Here is an 18,816-nt window from a genome sequence, read left to right on the forward strand (position 1 = left end):
TTTCTGTCATACCATTTCTAAGTCTACAAGGACAGAAAGTGCAGTTTAGAAATCCCTCTCCCTGCCAGTGTGCAGTGTGTTTCAAAATAAAATACACTGTGTTCAATGGAGAAAAAAAAGTTGTTTTTTACCCAGACATTTCAAAAATAACACATTTATAGCTGTAACTGCAATACCGTAATACCCTGAAATCGTGATATCGTTGCTGAAGGTTATCATACCGGCCCAAAGCCTATATATGACCTGAGCATGTGTGTGTACTTCAGGCCTGTGTGTAGTGTGTTCGAACAACAGAGTGAAAAAAATGTAATTTCCTCCCTGGGGATCAATAAAGTATGAATAATGTAAAAAAAATTAAATTATTAAATAAAATGTTAGGCCAATGAGCTGCTACAGGGGTTGCTGTTACGAGTTTAGAGCGATAATTATCATTTCTGTGGTTCTCCATCCCCAAAAGCGGTCGTTTGTGAAAGCCAGGTCTTTCTGTACATTTCTATATCTTTACTGAACAACAATGAAAAATCAAATGCCAGCGGTACAAACATAGCATACATGCATGTAAAGAGTCTGAACGTGGGCGCCCCCAGTGGCTTAAAGGCAAAATATGTGTCAAACCATTCTAAAATAAAGTATCGTGGTGCTGCAGAGACGTCCCGGCCTACAAATCATATCCTACAGACTACAGGAAAAAATCTTTGTTTGGTACAGATCCTCGCAAAAATCACACTTCAATCATTTTTTTTTAAATATTTTTCAATGACAATGAGAATAATGATACAAAAATGATCATTCCCTCCAATATCGTGACTCATATCGCAATGTCAGTCTAAATAATCACAATTAGATATTTTCCTAATATCGTGCAGCCCTACTTACAAGCTATGCAGAGAGGCGTTGACCCGACGAGTGCTGTGATGACACTGAGAATGAAAAGTTTAACTTGCAGACTAGTTTACAGTTGCCATAGTCACTGCCACGTAGCTGCAGGTGTAACACCTTTAGGGATCAGATGCTAGAGGCAGAGAGGTGAGAGGCTGAACAAAAAACACACAGTGGAGCTCAAAACTGTCACATAAGCCAAAGAAACTCCATTTTATAAAGTACAAAACAATTAGGCTGGGATTGAAAAATGGGCTAGCTTTCGAAGGAGCTCCCAAAACTTCCAAATGTGACTGCTGGGGCAAAACTGGAGCTAATTATTTCAAGAGTGTAAAGGAGTGTGCAGTGTGAGCTTCCCGCCAACATGAAAACTGCGAATGATACCCAAAGCCCTGGGCCAAATGTATCCGATTAAGAAATGACCCAGTTCAAATTGGATCCACAGACAGGAGCAATAGTTTTTTTTTGGTTTTTTTTGTGAAAGTAGCTACAGTTGAAGCCTGCAGGCCTGGTCAATACAAGGCATGATTAATCCAGAAACAAGAGAAGTGAAGCAGCAAGTATGGAACACGATGCAAAGACTGATGGACTGTTAAAGAGCACAACAATGCACAACACTGTGCTATACCTGAGAATTTGAAGCAAGTATAATAAATAGTATTTGATACGCCATACTTTGAGCAACAAAAGGTAAAAAGTAGCAGAAAAAAAAGCCTCCTACACACCTTCTGCCACCAAACAGAGATGTGAATAATAGAAGAGAAAAGGAGATGGGGGGGTGTTGGGGAGGTTCCGTTATGTCAGCGCTGAAGCTAAAATAGAAAAGGGGAAAACAATCTTGGCTTGCTAACAGTAGGCTGGAGAGCTGTCTGCACTCAGACTGCTGTCACCAGCAGGGAATAATAATTACCAGTCGCTCAATAAAAAAAGATCTTCAAACTTTTTTGAAGCCGTCTCTTAAAATCTCAGAAATGAGAACACTTTGCCACAAATTGACTATTTGTCTAACAAAAGACAGAAAACACCAATAGAAAGTTCGGCCTCGGGGAAAAACTTTGACAGTTTGATTTCTTTTTTTTCTACCAGGAACTTGTTGAACAACAGAATGAAATAATGCCTGAACTTGACCTTAACTTTTCCAAACAAAAGATCAATGAAAATGATTAAAAACAAGCTTCACTTCCTTCCGTTAAGTTACTTCTGTCTAAATTACTTATCTACCCATGGCTACTTGTTAAACGCACAATCATTAAAGTCATTACCTGGAAGATTTTCATTTAAATAAATGTCTGGTAAGTCACCATCTATCGCCGAATGAGGTAACACAATGGTGGTTGAGCCTAGACAAACATTCCTGCAAACATCTATGAATACAAACGGCACAACACAGAGACGCAGTGGGAAATCTGAAAAACCTACAGCATCCCCCGGGAGGTGTTAATATGAGAGGAATGTTAAGAGACAGCAGCGAGGACTTCATCTTGAGTCAGTCGCGTCATTGCAGATGATCGATTTCCTGCCCTGTAGCTGCGGGAGAGGTGTTGGAGTGTGTGTTTGTGTCAGTCAGTGTGTGTGTGTGTGTGTGTGTGTGTGTGTGTGTGTGCATGTGTGTGTCCTGACTGCTGATAAGAAGGGGATCGATAGGAGTCTATGATGACTCCATGTTCACACAGCGTACTCTGGTCGCATCATCATAGGTCAGAGGACCCCCAAGAAATTGCTGTGGTTGATTTATAAATAAATAAAAAAATCGTTAATGTGTAAATAGTATTATTTGAAAAATGAATAAATACATTAATAAAACAAACCGATTATTTTTAGGCTAAAAAACCACAGGTGATCGTATTTGGCCAAAGGGTGCAGCACACATTGAACAGCTCAATATTTGGAGCCGTTAGGATTAGAGAAGTGAGTCTAACGCTAGCAAAGGATAGTTTTTTACTCCCTAAACGTCAAGGTGTGGAGACTTTATCAAAATCTGTAAATGAGACTGAGAGATATGGTGAACTTGTCACCAACGGGGACGAAGAAAAGCGGGCGGAGGAAGGTGATCTGACCACGGCTGTGATTGCTGCTGAGGATGCTTATAACGTCACCCTGCTGTACATGACATTAGACCAGGGGATCGCACAGCCAGGCCACAGTGGGTGAGTCAGAACTTTACTCTTATCTCTGTCTTGTAGAAGAGCATTACAGTGAACATGTATTTTACAGAAATGTGAATGAATGGATCACCGAATCTAAAGTTATACATCGCGCCGGGCACCAGAGATGTTCTTTTACTGGTGCTTTGGGGTTGCTGGACGTTTCAGTGAGGGTGCTCTGAATATATATATATATATATACACACACACATTTTGACCTCTATGGTTTCTCATCCAACTGTTTCTGTCCCGTCATTACATCATATTAAAATGACACAAAGGTAACACATCTTACATCTCACCTCTGCATATTTAGCCTAAAAACATTATTGTTTTTTGCACTTTTTTTTCCCTTTTGTTGAACAATCTTTGCTGTGATTACACTACAAATACTTTCCAGACTTTCAGTAGCAAAGTTAGTTGCCTGTCCTTTGCAACAAACGGAAGTTAGTTAGTTGATACAGTCCATTTGACTTCTGTCAGATCAAAGCACTACGGCTTTTTTTGGTGACCAACTCCAAAAGGTTGTGCATGTCCCTTTCTAGGTCATATGCGAATACGTTCAGAAAAGAAAGAGTACTAAAATCTTCCGTAAAAGATGAAATATGTCATGGCCTCTGCTTGACCTTTCCCTCTCTCTCAGTGTGTGTCCGAGACCGTTCCCCATCACTAATATATAATAATAATAGTGCACTATATAGTGTGTTCGCCATTTTGTAGTGGGGTTTCAAATTCTCAGCTGGTAATTTCATTAACTACATAGTCCTCTATAAAATACCCACAATGCACAGCTAATTTGAGTGTACATAGGATGTACCCTACATTTCACTCCCTTATACAACAATGCAACACAGCCGTGTTTTCCCGGACGAGAAGAAGAAGCTGAAGCACCCGCGAGGACTGAAAAGGAAAAATGGACTTGGCTTTCATTTATAAATGTAAGTCGTTTAAGTATAAGCATTTTCCGTGTTTGACACGTCAGTGACCATAGCTTTTGAAGGTTTTTTTAAATTGGTTTATTTACACGATGGTGGGCCCGCTTCCGTCACACAAATATCAAATATCTGGCGCATCTACGTACTGACGCAACGATGTTTAGAAATTTTCAGTTTAGTGCCCGAAATCTCGTTGGTCATTCCCTATATAGTTCACTATTTAAAGGCATACTATGTAACTTTTCCTTTTTCGGTCCCCCTACAGGTTGTCTCATTGGAACTACAGCTGCGCGAGCTGTAGTTCCAATGAGACAACCTGTAGGGGGACCAAAGCGGGAAAAGTTACATAGTATGCCTTTAATAAACACTAAATAGGGAATAGTGAGTGAGTGAATGAGGGAACGGTTTCGAACACAGCTTCAGTGTGTGGGTGTGGCTGACTACTCAAGCAGTCAGGTGTGCTTGACCTGAGTGGAGCTTCAACCGCTGCCTCCTATTCTGCAACCAAGCCTGCCTACAAAGACCACACTCATGTTGCCAGAACGTTGATCACACTGATTCCGTCCGCTCCGTGGGCTCATTGCTGGACTCCACCCTGGCACGCATTACTCCTGGCTACCCCGTTTCAGGATTCCCAACTTCCGTTCCCCACCTTTTGGATGTAGTTCACTCCCTGCTCGCAATATTTAAGTTTGTAAAAAATATTCCTTCAAACCATACTCCTGCCTCCTGTCCCCCCTGTGGCTTGTGCTTGGGATTTCTAGCTCCGCCGTCAAAAACAATATCATAACAGAAAAGAACTTAATGTCATGTGTGTTAAATGTCTATGGGTCCCTGTAGCTGGTCCAGATAGTGTCTGACAGCTTCTTTTAGACTTGTAGTTTCTACTACATAGAGCATCATATTACAGTAAATTAATGTTTTGCATGTTCTACAATGTTAATTCAGAAAAAAAAAAAACCCTGTTAAGACTCTCCCTGTCTCACCAGCACAGTCCTGGGTCTGCCACTCCAGACACTGTCCGTAGGGGAAGGAGATGACGTAGGCCGAGGAGTCGACACAGCGCTGCGTACTGCTGCACCACATGCACTCCATGACCTGGCTGGTGCAGTTGGCGCAGCTGGTGCGCAGAGAGCAGGGCGTCCTGCAGGGACGAGCACTTTGACTCTGTGGACTCCCTGAGCAACGACACAAATTGAGAAAGAAAGAAAGGTTTAGATAGTTGGATGGGAGATTATGTTTGCTCAGGCAGCACCAACGGGCAGCACATATGAAAAACTGTGCTGGCTTTCTCAATCAATGAGAAAGCTCCATTTGGAGTGAAATGTGGTTTTTGTATTTTGTCTTATACATCTATTACATACACAAATAAACTATATAACACACTAAATCCCAATAAAAGCATAATAGAAGCTCTTTGAGGTTATTTACTGAAGAATTAAGTTTAGAGCTCAATATAGCCTGAGATAGAGGTTCTCACCGGCAGGTTTTTCACAGATCAGGCCGTCGGTGGTGGCCGTGCAGGGGTTGGCTTTAAGACCAGCCACCGGCGCCTGCTCCAGGTACGCACAGAAGCCCGAGTCGCTGGGCTCTGCGGGTAACCATCGCAAGCTGGTGTTGGTGAAGGGCGACGCGTCCTCCCAGCCCCAATACGACACGTTGATCTTCCTCAAGCCAACCCAGGGAGATAAAGTCTGCGGGGGGGAGGGGGACAGTGGTGCGAGAAAGAGAGAAAGAAGGAGACAGATATTAGATGTCACATGTGCTGACCAAGGATGGCATGTGTTATACCTGATTTACATTTTCTTTGATATTTGATTGTAAATTTAAGAATTTCCAATCACTTAATGGATGAACACCATACATATTAAGAAACATTGTAGAAGGTGAAGTAAAAAAAACAAAGTGATAAACTGTCCTAATATACACCGTCCGTCTGATATCTCAGCCAGAAAAAGCTGCTTCTGCAACTTTTTTCCACCATTTCCTCTAAAATGAAGAGGCCGAGCGTCATTTTTCAATGTAAAAGGTTTTCGTTCGGTGTTACTTACTGGTGTAAACAGTCAAAGTATCTGTAAAATCTAGGTTCACTTTTCCCACAATGCTTTTTGGACTCCCGGTTCCCAAGGAGAAAAGGCTTTAACCGTGTTTATTGTACTCTAATGTAGCTCAGCGTAAATTCTTTCAGGGAGACTTCAATAACTTGATCACGTCTCTCCTAAACTGATCAAACTGTTTTCGAGGGAGTCACTCTTCAGTTAAACCAATCAGAATCGGCCACGTATTTCACAAGCCAATCACAGCATGACATCCATGTTTAAAATCTCTCCTCTGCGTCAGTTGTCATTTCAGGCAAGAGTGCGACCCTCCTCCTCCCCTTCCACCTCCAGGCATCTTCACCCACGGCACTCTCGGTCTTCTTCCGGCTGACCGCTCCCTTCGTGCCCTTTCACTGCCACCACCAGTGTCTAGACACCACTGGGGGATATGTCTGGGTTTTTCTAACCCTTTAAAAAATATACATTTTATACGATGGGAGTCTAATCTCCAAAGACTATGTACGATTCATATTTTGCATATGTAACGTACAAATCAATCTTGCATATCTGCAACAAAGTCTCTCCTGATTGAAATATAACATCAGAGGAGAAGAGTCAGTATGGAAATGTTATATACAGAGAAGTTTAGAGGTGAGATCAACCTGAGAGGAATCGCAGAAATACAGAGTGCAACACATTTCGGAGACAAACGTGATAAAACTCACTTTAAAACTATCCTTCCAGTAACAAAACGAATAATAAAATGGAGAGGAAATGCAATGATTAACGCTGCAGAACAGCCAGAGTTGCTAAAAGACCAAATGGTAAACAGCAATGATCCTGATAAACCTCAGATAGCCTACAGTACTATTTGTATCTTCTAGGGCTGTGTATTGGCAAGAATCTGGCGATACGATACGTATCGCGATACATGGGTCACGATTCAATATATTGCAATATATTTCGATACTGTGCGTGAGACGATATATTGGGATTTTTTGAAAGTATATTTTTAGAAAAACTAATATTTAAAAAAAGACATGATGTTCATAAAAGTCAAAGACGTTTACTTTAGGTAAACAATTCCGTACACTGAAAATCAAACTGCCAGTTTGGGATTGTGGTTCCCAGGTTCTTAGTGAGCTAATGTTTATATGCTAAAGCAGGCCAACGTTTAGCCATAGCTACGTTGTTAGCTTCTAGCAAAAAGTCAGGCACTGCTAGGCAAGGACGCTAGTGGTGCGTCTCAGCATAGCCATCTAGCGCTAGGGGGTTTAAACACAACATAAACATGAACCACTGTCTTACATGAATGGTTTTTAATGTAAAAAAAAAAATTTGATATTGCCTTTTTGAAAATTGATACAGTATTGCAAAATAAAATATTGCGATATTCAAGTGAATCGATTTTTTCTTACACCCCTAGTATCTTCTATTTTTTTTTTTTTAAGATTTTTTTGGGGTGCTTTTTAGGCCTTTATTTCCACAGGACAGCTGAAGAAATGAGAGGGGAGAGAGAGGGGGGATGACATGCAGCAAAGGGCCGCAGGTCGGAGTCAAACCCACGGCCGCAGCGCTGAGGAGTAAACCTCTATACATGTGCACCTGCCCTACCAACTGAGCTAACCCGGCCACACACCCCTAGTATCTTCTAATCTGTTGTAGTTTTGTTTTAAAAGAAATAAAGGACAATAATATACCCTAATTGTATGCGGTTCACACAGACAGTGTCCTAGAATTGTTGAAGAATTAAAAATAAGCACAATAGTAACAAAACTTGATGTTTGAGCAAAGAAACTGCATAATTATACTAAAATGAACAACTACGTTGGGGTCCACGTAGTGTAGAAACTAAGAAGCAGTCTCCCCTTGCCAAGAGAAGCCACACAGCTTGCAACTCTGAACAATAAACGTGTTTTACATGAAAGCGGATCCTAAATAAAACCTTCTGCGGAATAATGTAATTGCTATGAAAGCAGAAACTCTTCAGATGCACAGCATTTACTAATTGAGAGAAGTAATTCTAGCAGCAAACATTTGAATTAATTAATGAAAAAATGAATGCTGATGTGATCTCAGCTATTTGAAAGACAATGAGAGATTAAAAATCACGATCACCTAAAAGCATCAAAGGTCAATTAAGTAACACGTAATCTACAAAAACAGACACTTTCCTACAACACAGAGAGGAAGAAAGTGGAGTTCTCTTTCTTTCTCAGTGTTCAAATACTCACATTTATCAAAAGGTCCGTCTGTGAGTGGTCACACGTCAGGGTCTTGAATGCTATTTCCACCATAAACATTATATGCGGACAGCTCAATCTGTTTAAGAGGTGATTCATTTGGTAAACAGCTCATTGAGAAAGCAGCCGTTTAAAGAACCACATGTGAATGTGTGATACATTAAACATTAACATCCCGTCACAGGTTTTCTTTTCAAACAGCTGACAAGGAAAAGTGATGATGAAGCTGATGTGTGTGCTTCATGGTGGGCTAGGAAGGATTAGTTCTGTTTATGTTGTATGCCTTGAAGCTAGATCAGAAACTATCCTGGTGAGAAATGGAAACTTTGTGGTGCTGTGAAAATATTTTTTTGACATGTCTGAACGTGACTATCAAATGACCTAAAGACGGAAGAGAGTTCTGCAAAATTGCAACATCATTTCAACATTTCTTAGTTATGACTTTTCACATCAGAACCGTGTTATCATGCACATGTCGATGCCATCACAAAGCCACACTGCCTGGTTCTCTCATTGGTTAGATGTTGATGTACGTTCATGTTAAATAATTCAACTTTTATGATCTTGAGACAACACATGCCTCTAGGTAGGCCTGCACGATAAATCGTTATAAAATCGCAATCTCGATTCATCCCTGTTCACGATTTAACTTTTAAATGACTCTGATTTTTTTTTTTCTCCAACAATTTATTTATTTTTATGTTTTAATGATGTAAAGACATGTTCAAGGAGTTCAGATAGAGCCTGTATCAGGGCCATATTTAGTTCAATGTGTTATATGTCACTATTTTTGGTAGCCTACTGTACTTAAATGGCCAGTATGTACTTCATTTTCTTTATTCATTGAAGCCTCTGTGTTTACAGGCTCGTGGTGATGCGCAATGTGCTATAGGCTTTATATTTACGATGCTAAGTAACACATTGTCATGGCATTTTATAATACATCACAATGTCACAGAAGCAGTATAATTTACAGGATATCACTTAATGAACTCCATATCAGCCCAGTTGTCAACATCAATCAGCAAGACATTACAGTACTCCATTCTCTGCAGTATATAAATATGAAAGCCAGCTGAAAGCTAGAGTTACATTCAGATGCAGCTATTTAATTGGACTATACCTATGCATTGTGGTACTGTAAAGCATTTTTTTTTAAAGTCTGTCTTAATACAGTGCTTAAATGTCATATAGGCCTACTGTTAGTTTTTACTGGTTCCTGAAATCACTCGCCTCCTCTCCATACTGGCACTGAGGTGACCACCTTACAAATGTGAGTCAAATGAAAGAGATACAAGACACGTTCCTCAAAAAAATGCATTCTGAGACCCAGACTCATACCTGACTTAAGACAACAGTGATTATCTCCAAAGTTAGTATTTCAGTATGAATTCCCTTGTACTTCCATAGACGGGGTTCCTCTGTGCTGTCTAGAGGGACAGATCCACAAAGAGGGAATTTCTAACTAAAAAGACTAACTTTGGAGAATATCCACTTGATTTGTCTCACTATTGAAGCCTCTTTAGCTTCAGCAGAGTTTCAGAATGAATTTTTGCACAGGGGCTGTTGATTTTGTTTTACATTGGAGCTGAACTGGGATGGGATTAATTGATTGCCTATATGAACAGGAACAATAGTTACCTATCCGTAACTATTTCAAGTATTTGCATGTGAGAATTTGAAATTATCCTAACCATGCATGGTATTAGTATTTGTGGTAAGAGGTGAGGAGGATCTTACCAAACACATTTTAAGTTTGGCTTTTATATCATAAATGACAATGGTGTGTAAATATAACCACAGCAATTGTACAAGGCAGAGACGCCAGATTGGAAAATAAGGATAGTTTTGACCAACACTCTTAGCATGCAGTAGTCCTGTCACATTTACTTTATTTATGAATGTATTTATTTTAGACCACCCACCTTGTCTTGCAGATGGTATTTTTGTAGCTCTTCCAGAACAAAATTGACTTGTTTGTCTGTGAGCAAAGAGGCAATATTTCCTCCCAGGTTTTTGCAATAGTGCTGGGCGTTATCATAGCTCTCACTGCTGGAGTTGATCCTCAGGCAGGCCTCCCCGACATGGTGCCAGCCTTCCCCACACAGCTGGCCTGCACACAAACACACACATACTGTCTTCACACCTTCAGTACACCTGTTAACATTAATTATTAGTCATCAGACTAAAAACACAAGAATGAAGTCTGCTAGCAACTGTGTAATCCGTAAACGCTCACACAATGTTACTGGTAGCTATAATTGGAATGCTACAATGCTAATGTTAGCATGACTATAGTTGTATAAACCTATAAGCCAAGCTAAACATTAGCACTTTAACATATGCCTACAGTTTCAGTACTTGACTATGCTAATGCTTGGTTTATAGCCGAGTATGTTAATGTTTGGCTTATGTTTAACATGTTACCATGCTAGCATGACTAGTTAGCTTTTTAACATTATGTTTAGCTTTAGCTGGTAATGTTTTGTATGTTAACAGCTAACGTTTGCTTGATGATTAGCATGTTACAGTAAATGTAGTATGTCATCACGACAGGGAGTATTTCATGTTTTTGCATGCTATTATTACCATATCAAGTCATTATGCAAACAGGATAGTTAGCCACAATTATTAGAATATTAATTTGCCAACACTTAGTTTGTAACGTTAATGTTTGCAGCAACTTATCCTGTTACATTTATCAACTGGTAAGAAGGCAGAACCAGCAACCAAATCCAAAAAGGCAAACATGGGGAGGCCGTTGACAAAGACAAGCAGAGGACAATCTTTCAGAAAGAGGCATGTTGCTGGTTGAGGGCTGGTATACTGACTAGCAGCTAACTAATGAGGTAGTGAGGGCAGGTATGCAGGTAGATGGGCAGTCAGTGGAAACTCACTGAGGGCAGCTAGTGGACAATAAGGGAATGACACTGGAATTTAAAGTTAATGTGATGGCCTGGAAAATAAACTGTGCTTCCAGAATCAACAGATGATTGAACAGCTTTAAGAAAAATACTTCTGGTTAATTTGGTTAATAAATAACATCTTATTGAACTGATTTTAGAGGCTGATGTTGATTCATGCTGTTATTTTAGATCGGAACACCACATTCTTGCTTTGTACTCATCAGTGACAAAAATAATTCCCATGACTTAGAAATATGTTGCACATGCAATAAAGAAAAGACAATATCCATGGTGACTGACAAACTCACCTATAAAAAATGCATATACGCTCTCATTATTGTGATCAGGGTCACTTGGTAGCTTCTTGAGACTATAATAGTAGAGTCCATTCAATTAATCAGGATGAAAGGGAAGAAAAAGCCATTCTGCCTCCACTGAACACCGCTGTTTATTTTGGACGCCAGGACTGATTACATTCACAGGCCCATAATGGCTTCCATCACCAACCCTTTCATGCTGCAGAAAAGAAAATACCTGCTTTCTTTATTATTTTTTTTCTTCCCCTAAGCAATAATGGGCAATAATCAACCAAAACCAAGAGCAGAAAAACATATGAATGGGTAAAAAAAAGGAGGAGTACAAAAATAAATAGATAGATTAGGTTACAGCCTTTGTGTAAAAGCAGAGACAAACAAGTCAGGCCATTTAGCATAATTAGTCATAACATGGTGTCTAAAGAAAAGGCCACAGCTGCCATGGTGGTGGAGCTAGTTTCAAATGTAACGTCACAGAAAATCACAGAAGCTTTGTTTCTTGCCTAATGGACTCAGAAACACACACACAAAGGCATACTAATTTCATCAGTGTGACCAGTGACCCTTTGGAAGGCCCTGTCCTAAATGGCACTGTTACTGTTCACAAATGCAAAGACTGGAGAAGGGTCAGTATGCCACTCATTAAACTGAACCACAATACGCATGCTGGCACCAGCTGCCAAAACACAGAGAGTCAAAGACTCGATGGTGCGTTCGACATGAGAAAGTTGAGCAAGTTTCAACTTTATACAAATGTCGTCTGATGCTCGGTAGCTGAAACATAGAATGTTGTTTTTTTTTTTATTCCACTCCACTACTAGATATATTGCAAGGGAAATCTACTGCCAAACTAGCAGATACTGTTCCTGCATGTTACAAGCAAATAAACTACTTTGCTGTGTGCCGTGATAAGAAAGTCAGAACATAAGCAGCAGAGCTGACTAATTATGTCAAATTATATTAACGTTAAACAAAAATATCATATCAAAGGATGTAAAATGTTAAGCCGTTTCACCACTTGTTTCGACGCATATTGATGTCCCCAGTATTTTTTTAATAAACCAATATGAAGTCTGCAAAGAGAATACAGTATGTGGCACTATGTGTTCACGTAACGTCACGTGCGGGACGCTTGGTCAGGTGCCTTTGCCGTTGTTATTGACGCTAAAAGTCTCCTTTAGCGTCATATCCGATGCGCTTTATCTAAGCACGCTGGGTCGAGGGACTATTGGCGTCACTTTTGACACAGGTTAAGGAAAAAGTCGTGGGTGGGCTTACGTTTCCATGACACACGGAACAAGAGTGGGGACGGTTGAGTTTAGGGAAGAGAAGAACGGGGACGGTTGGGATTAGGAAACGTGACACACGGGACATGATCCCCGGTCTCCTAGGTGAAAGTCCTGTGTTGTTTGATCCATCCACCCCACCAAATAACTTACCTATGCAGCTTTTCGGCTTTCATACTACTCGCTATACCGTAGTCGCTCTTAATGCTACATCATCTTCAAATGCCGTGTAGCTGCTGCTCTCCCCGGTGCGTTCTACACCCAGCTGATGGGCGCTTTTTGAGTCGTATCTGACGCTGACAGCCACTACCCAAACGTCCGTATTTTACGAGTTCGTAGTGAGAACTGCTTGGCTCACGATAATGCTTGGGAGCATCTCTGCTAAACACAAAAATAGGAATGGGACATCGTTAAATATCTTTCATTTACATTAGGGCTGCAAAGCTGCACAGGCGAATACTTGACCCGGACCAAACATTGCCTTTTGTAGGAAGATCAACAGGATCAAAAAGCCAAACAATGCATCAGGAAGCATGGCTGGGGATTATTCTGGACTCATGTGAAGATATAAACTGGAACTTTAACTGTGTTTATACGTGCCTCAGGCCCGTATGCAAGTTTTGAACATACAACATAGAGAACAAACAAATACAATCAAACAAGAACCAAAACCCTCTCCCACCCCCCACCCTCTGCGGTTTCGAGGAAAACAAAACCAATATACAAGAAAACAAAAATCATACCTTGCCTAGTCGCTCTCCTCTAATTCTTGAGGTGTTGAGGTCATTAAGACTGATATTTGTGCGGCTGCGTTTTTTCTTAGGTGTATAGTCGATGACTTGGCTTTGTTAATCCTTGCTGTATAGAACTCAAGCATAACTATGTCTAGGAAGTACGTCAACCACTGTTTTATACAAAGCGAGTGGGGGGGGAGCCAGCGTTGAGCTATCATTTTCTTTGTTGCGGTTGAGCCGGCTGGCCAAAATTTCTTCTGTCTCCCAAGCAGGTGTAATTTAGAGTCATCATTAAGTCACAAAACAATCGGGTCAGTAGGAATTCAACATCCTATCACATCAGATATTATTGATGTTGTTTTATTCCAGAACTCATGCGCCTGTTCACTCTCCCAAACCATGTGCAGGAAAGTTCCAGTTTGTTCAGGTTGACAGAACGTGCAATAGGGAGTGGGAATGACTTTAGAGACTTATCTCTTCTGAGGAGTCCAATATGTCCTATGGCATATGTTGAAGTGGATCTGCTGGTGATGTGGGTTCTTGGAACAATGGGAAATGTTGTCCCAAACTGTCTCCCAATTAATTACGTTCCCCTCAGGGCTCAGCTCTCGCTCCCATTTCTTTACTATTGGTTGTTAGTTTAGTCAGTTTAGCATAAATCTTGGACACTAATCCTCTCACAGGAGAATCAACAAGCCATTTAATGATTGGGTGCGCCTCAAGACTGTTCCCCCATGGCACTCCATAACATTTTAGGGCTGACCTTAAGCGAAGATAAAGGAAGAAGGATGTACTAGGGACCTCGAAGCTAGCTCTCAGGTCTTCAAAACTTAACATACCTTCCTCATTGAATAACTGGTCCAGAGTATAACTACCTCTGTCACTCCACTGGTTACAAGTAAAGGGTTTGTTACCAGACATTAGGGGTGCATTGTGCCATATTGGGGTATTCAAATGCCACTTATTGGTGTATCATAGGTGCTCCTCCACCTGTTTAAAGTTGGTCAGTGTGTTGGTGATAATAGGGCCATAGGCTAGCATACACTTTTTTAGGCACACACCTGCAAATAAAAGAAACGTTTTAACACATTTAGCCCAGATTGAGATACATAGACTTTATTATTTATGGGATCACAACCCATTGATCCAGATGCTACTATTTTACCTCAACTGAACAACAGAGCCAGCTAACAGTTCATAACAAACCAAAGTGGGAGGATTATGTGTACCAGGCTACGGGGCCTGCACAGAAGAAAGGGAGCAAACACAATACCAACCTCTGCTTAAAGCTACTGCAAACGTCCAACTCATAGCAGAGAAAGCTAGCTTGCAGCCCCTTAGCACAATAAAACTCAGCACGGAGCAGGATCATTTGTGGATTAAAATAGTGAGAGTATTTCCTTTGCCCTTAGTCATGCTGGCGCCAAAGTCAAACTGAGAACAGCTCTAGCTAACGGCTCCATAGCAGTGTGGAGTGCAGCATGGAGGACTTTGTGGACTCAAGTTTGTTAGTCAGCCAGGGATCCATATTCAGAACATCTAGTAAACATGTCTAATTGGCCTACTTCCCTTTGCAGCTGAGTGATGAGTGTGTGTTAATGAATGCATGCTAATCCTCTCTGTGTACATGCCTGCTTAGAGGTATGAGAGTGTTTGTGGAAAACACTAATTATATGCAGCCAGTTAGTGTGGGAACATGCAAACGCTCTGAAACGGCGTGTGTCTGTGTCTGTACTTTATGTTTAACAGAGCACAGAACTCCCTCAGCAGCTTTGAAAAATAGGTTCATTCACAACGGAGATGATGCTCGTCAGAAAGACTGTGAAGGTGACACTGCCAGACACTCAATGATGTGTCAATCGACAGTATTCATCAAGTCACACAAAAAGATCCACACTGCTTTTATTGAACATTTTGTGCATGCATGCATTTGTGAAACTGTTTATGTGAGTCTCTGTGCTACGGAAGAGGATTAGGGTCCATGTGAAAAATGTATTTGAGTTCTGAGTTCATCCTCAGAATTCTAACTTTAAACTAAATGTTTCACATGTGGCCCTAATCCTTTTCCATATCGTGCTTAGATCCTCAAGGCTGTTTTCATATTTTCTGCATAATGCCTCAATCTGCCTAAGGAAGCAGCTCAACTCAGGTGCCAAGTCGCAAAAAAAAAGTGTCTCTCCGGAGATTTACTCGGAATAAAATGAGCGCCATGAATTTTATTTGAGACAGGTGCTGAAGAAATATACTGAAAAAAAAAACTTCTGCAATGAGTCAATAAATGGGCGCCTGGGTAGCTCACCTCGTAGAGCGGGTGCCCATATGCAAAGGCTCAGTCCTCGATGCAGCGGCTTCGGTGACAAATGTGCCTTACTTTGAAACACACGTTATAATGCTCACCTAGCTGCTAGCATGGCACGCCCTCATACTCTGCTTCTGACTGGCTAGTAGTCCTTACCTAGGTACTGTCAGGGCACGCCCTCATACTCTGCTTCTGACTGGCTAGTAGTCATTACCTAGGTACTGTCAGGGCACGCCTTCATACTCTGCTTCTGACTGGCTAGTAGTCCTGCGCATGTGCGACTCCCAACAAAGATGGAACAGAAGTGAGAGGTTTCACTCTGTAGCTAAAACAGAGAGCTCAACACACAGGGTGAAAAGAGGAGCCGCAGCAATGTGCACTACAACAAAAAGATGGTGTTTTTTGAAAAATAAACCATGTAAACCTATTCTGATATAACCTCTAAATACAATTATGAACCTGGAAATAAGCATAATATGAGCACTTTAAGTAAAGTACTTGAGTAAATGTACTTAGTTACATTCCATCACTGGGTATGCTGCATCATGCTTGTTCTGTCTGTGTGCATGAGGGTGTCTCCTCACCAGGCAGCGCCTGACACTCCTGCTGCTGGGCCTCCCACTGACAGTTGGCGTTGAGGGAGCAGCTCCTGCAGTTGGCCAGTCTGAAACACTCCTGCTCCTCCCGGCGCTTACAGCTGGACGAGTCTCTCACCGACTTCAGACACACACACACACAGACACACACACACACACACACACAGACACACACACAGACACACACACACACACACACACACACACACACACACACACACACACATATACACACACACACACACACACACACACACACACACACACACACACACACAAACAGAGGAAGCAATATAATTCCAGTCAAACATCATCCTCTGTGTCCTCTTTTCCAGTTACTGCAATAAAGTTGGAGGAATCAATGCAATGTGCAACAATAGTGGAAGATGAACAAAGTGATGGTTGAGGGAATCAAACAGCCAAACAGAACATGCAGAGTGAGAAGAGAAATCAATAAGAGGGGCACATTATACTGAGATGGACTTTTTATTGAAGTTGTATTCATTATATATGCTGTGTGCATCTCACTCACACTACAGTTCACCTTTTGAACTTTATTTAATACCTCACGCTGGTTCTACTCAACTGAAATATAACTTTATTTCAGCAAATTAATGTTCTGGTTCTTCCCCTTGGAGGACCAATTTACCATGTGTCAGTAATATTTCAATCCTTGCTCTGTTTTAGCCGAAGAAAGGATGGAAAAAATTGTTTACATCTTTGTGACCATTGTCTTTTTTAAAGGCTAAGCTATGTAAATATCACCATCTTGACCTCTACTGTTTTAGTGTATGTACATTATTTTTCATTACATTAAATTGGAAAAAAATATGGAAATAACCTCAGTATGTCCCAGGAAAATACTGGTTCACTGGTGCAACGCTGCGTCCAAATCCAAGATTGGGCCAGATGTTTCTTAACAGCACCATTTTGTACTCAAAGTCAAGGAGAAGGCTGTTAGAAGAGGATATTAAATGCAAATTTGGATTTAGATTCACCCCCAATTTCCACATAACCTAAGGGACTGTTCTGACCTCTGAGCTCAACCTGACGCAACCCGAGCTGCAGCCTAACAGGAAGTGTCAAGTGTCAAGTAATACACACATGTCCCCGCCTTCTGGCTCCATGCTTCCACAAGCTCAGCTGATGTTCAGACAACATGGTTGGTGGGCGAGACAGAGACAGAGCGCCGCCATGCTGCTGTGCCAGCTCCAGAGTCAGCTGCACACACACACACACACACACACACACACACACATTCACAGAGTCATATTTAAATGGTGCACACACAAAAAAAGCAAAAGCAACATGCAGACACATACAGAGAAAGACAGAGAAAGCAGGTTGGGGGTAAAAATAGACAAAGAGACAGAAAAAAAACTAAATGAGCAAAAGTACTCATAACTCATTGAGACAAAGTTATTACATATAAATCATACAGACCTTAAATAACATTAAAAAGATATAATCTTTTCAGACAAAGGAGCATGTGTGAGATAACTCAAAAGGGTAATAGCTGAAATATTGATTGCTTTTAGATCTTTCATAAGTGAACAAACAGCTTCTAATGTTGGTTTACTATCACAGGTCACTCGTTTTGGTCTTAGTTGACTAAGATTTCTTTAGTCGATATGTCATTTAATGCTTTTTTTCATAATGAATGATTCATTAAAGAAACTTGTGAGCACACCTCTGGTAAGCACAAGATTTAAAGAGGTGTTTTTGCACGATTCTTTGTGGAGAAACTCAGTTAAAAGGGGTTCAGTTGTGGAACAGTTTCAAATCGATATACTGTACAATTGAAAATGTGTAGGTCACTTTTCAAATGAAAAACAAAAGTTTAAAAATATGGTGTTCAACAAATACAAAGGACCCTCTTGATCATTTTTGTGTTTGGAATTTATGTAGAGAACTTGTGTTTGGTTTTGTAAGAAACTTTCATCGCTGTGTTTTGATTTGTTTTTGTACTTAAACTAGTCGTGTCTAAGACAGGATTAGTTTCAAGGAGAAATCCGGCGTGAAATGAACCTAGGGGTTAATACCACATATGTAGCGAGTCAACCGTTCTCTGGGATTTGTTTTCATGCTAATCGAATGTGACCAGTTTTAGCTAATTAGCTTATAACGCTAGTTGTCGTGGCACGAGGAAGGTAAAAAGAAATCACTATTTCTACACCACTAACAATGGCACCAAAATATCACCACACTTCCACGGTAGCATAATGAGGGTCCCTACATGTAAACCGAAGTATTGAGAACTTTGTAAGTGTACCAGCCGTGCAACCAGCAACCAGTAGCAGAGCTCAAGCACGGCGTTCGTCGTTCAACTGGTTGTGACTGTCGTCCCAAGATGGCGCCTGCATTTATACGTGGACGTGAGTCTTTATAAACTATCTTTTTAATAAACTGTCTGTACACTTACAGTGCTTCGGTTTACATTC

General features: G+C 40.8%; 1 protein-coding gene across 1 annotated transcript in view; it reads right to left on the reverse strand.

The window, feature by feature from the left end:
- LOC144532834 (attractin-like protein 1) overlaps window positions 1-18,816 on the reverse strand; it is a 287,336-nt gene that overhangs the window by 190,732 nt on the left and 77,788 nt on the right. Inside the window, exons 14-18 of the mRNA XM_078273772.1 lie at window positions 17,480-17,596; window positions 16,364-16,496; window positions 10,166-10,353; window positions 5,439-5,652; window positions 4,945-5,136 (exon numbers count right to left, since the gene is read on the reverse strand). Coding sequence (XP_078129898.1) covers window positions 4,945-5,136; window positions 5,439-5,652; window positions 10,166-10,353; window positions 16,364-16,496; window positions 17,480-17,596 — 844 coding nt within the window. The remainder of the gene's footprint in view (window positions 1-4,944; window positions 5,137-5,438; window positions 5,653-10,165; window positions 10,354-16,363; window positions 16,497-17,479; window positions 17,597-18,816) is intronic.

Source organism: Sander vitreus, chromosome 17 (genome assembly GCF_031162955.1).
Source record: "Sander vitreus isolate 19-12246 chromosome 17, sanVit1, whole genome shotgun sequence".
Classification (NCBI taxonomy): domain Eukaryota; kingdom Metazoa; phylum Chordata; class Actinopteri; order Perciformes; family Percidae; genus Sander; species Sander vitreus.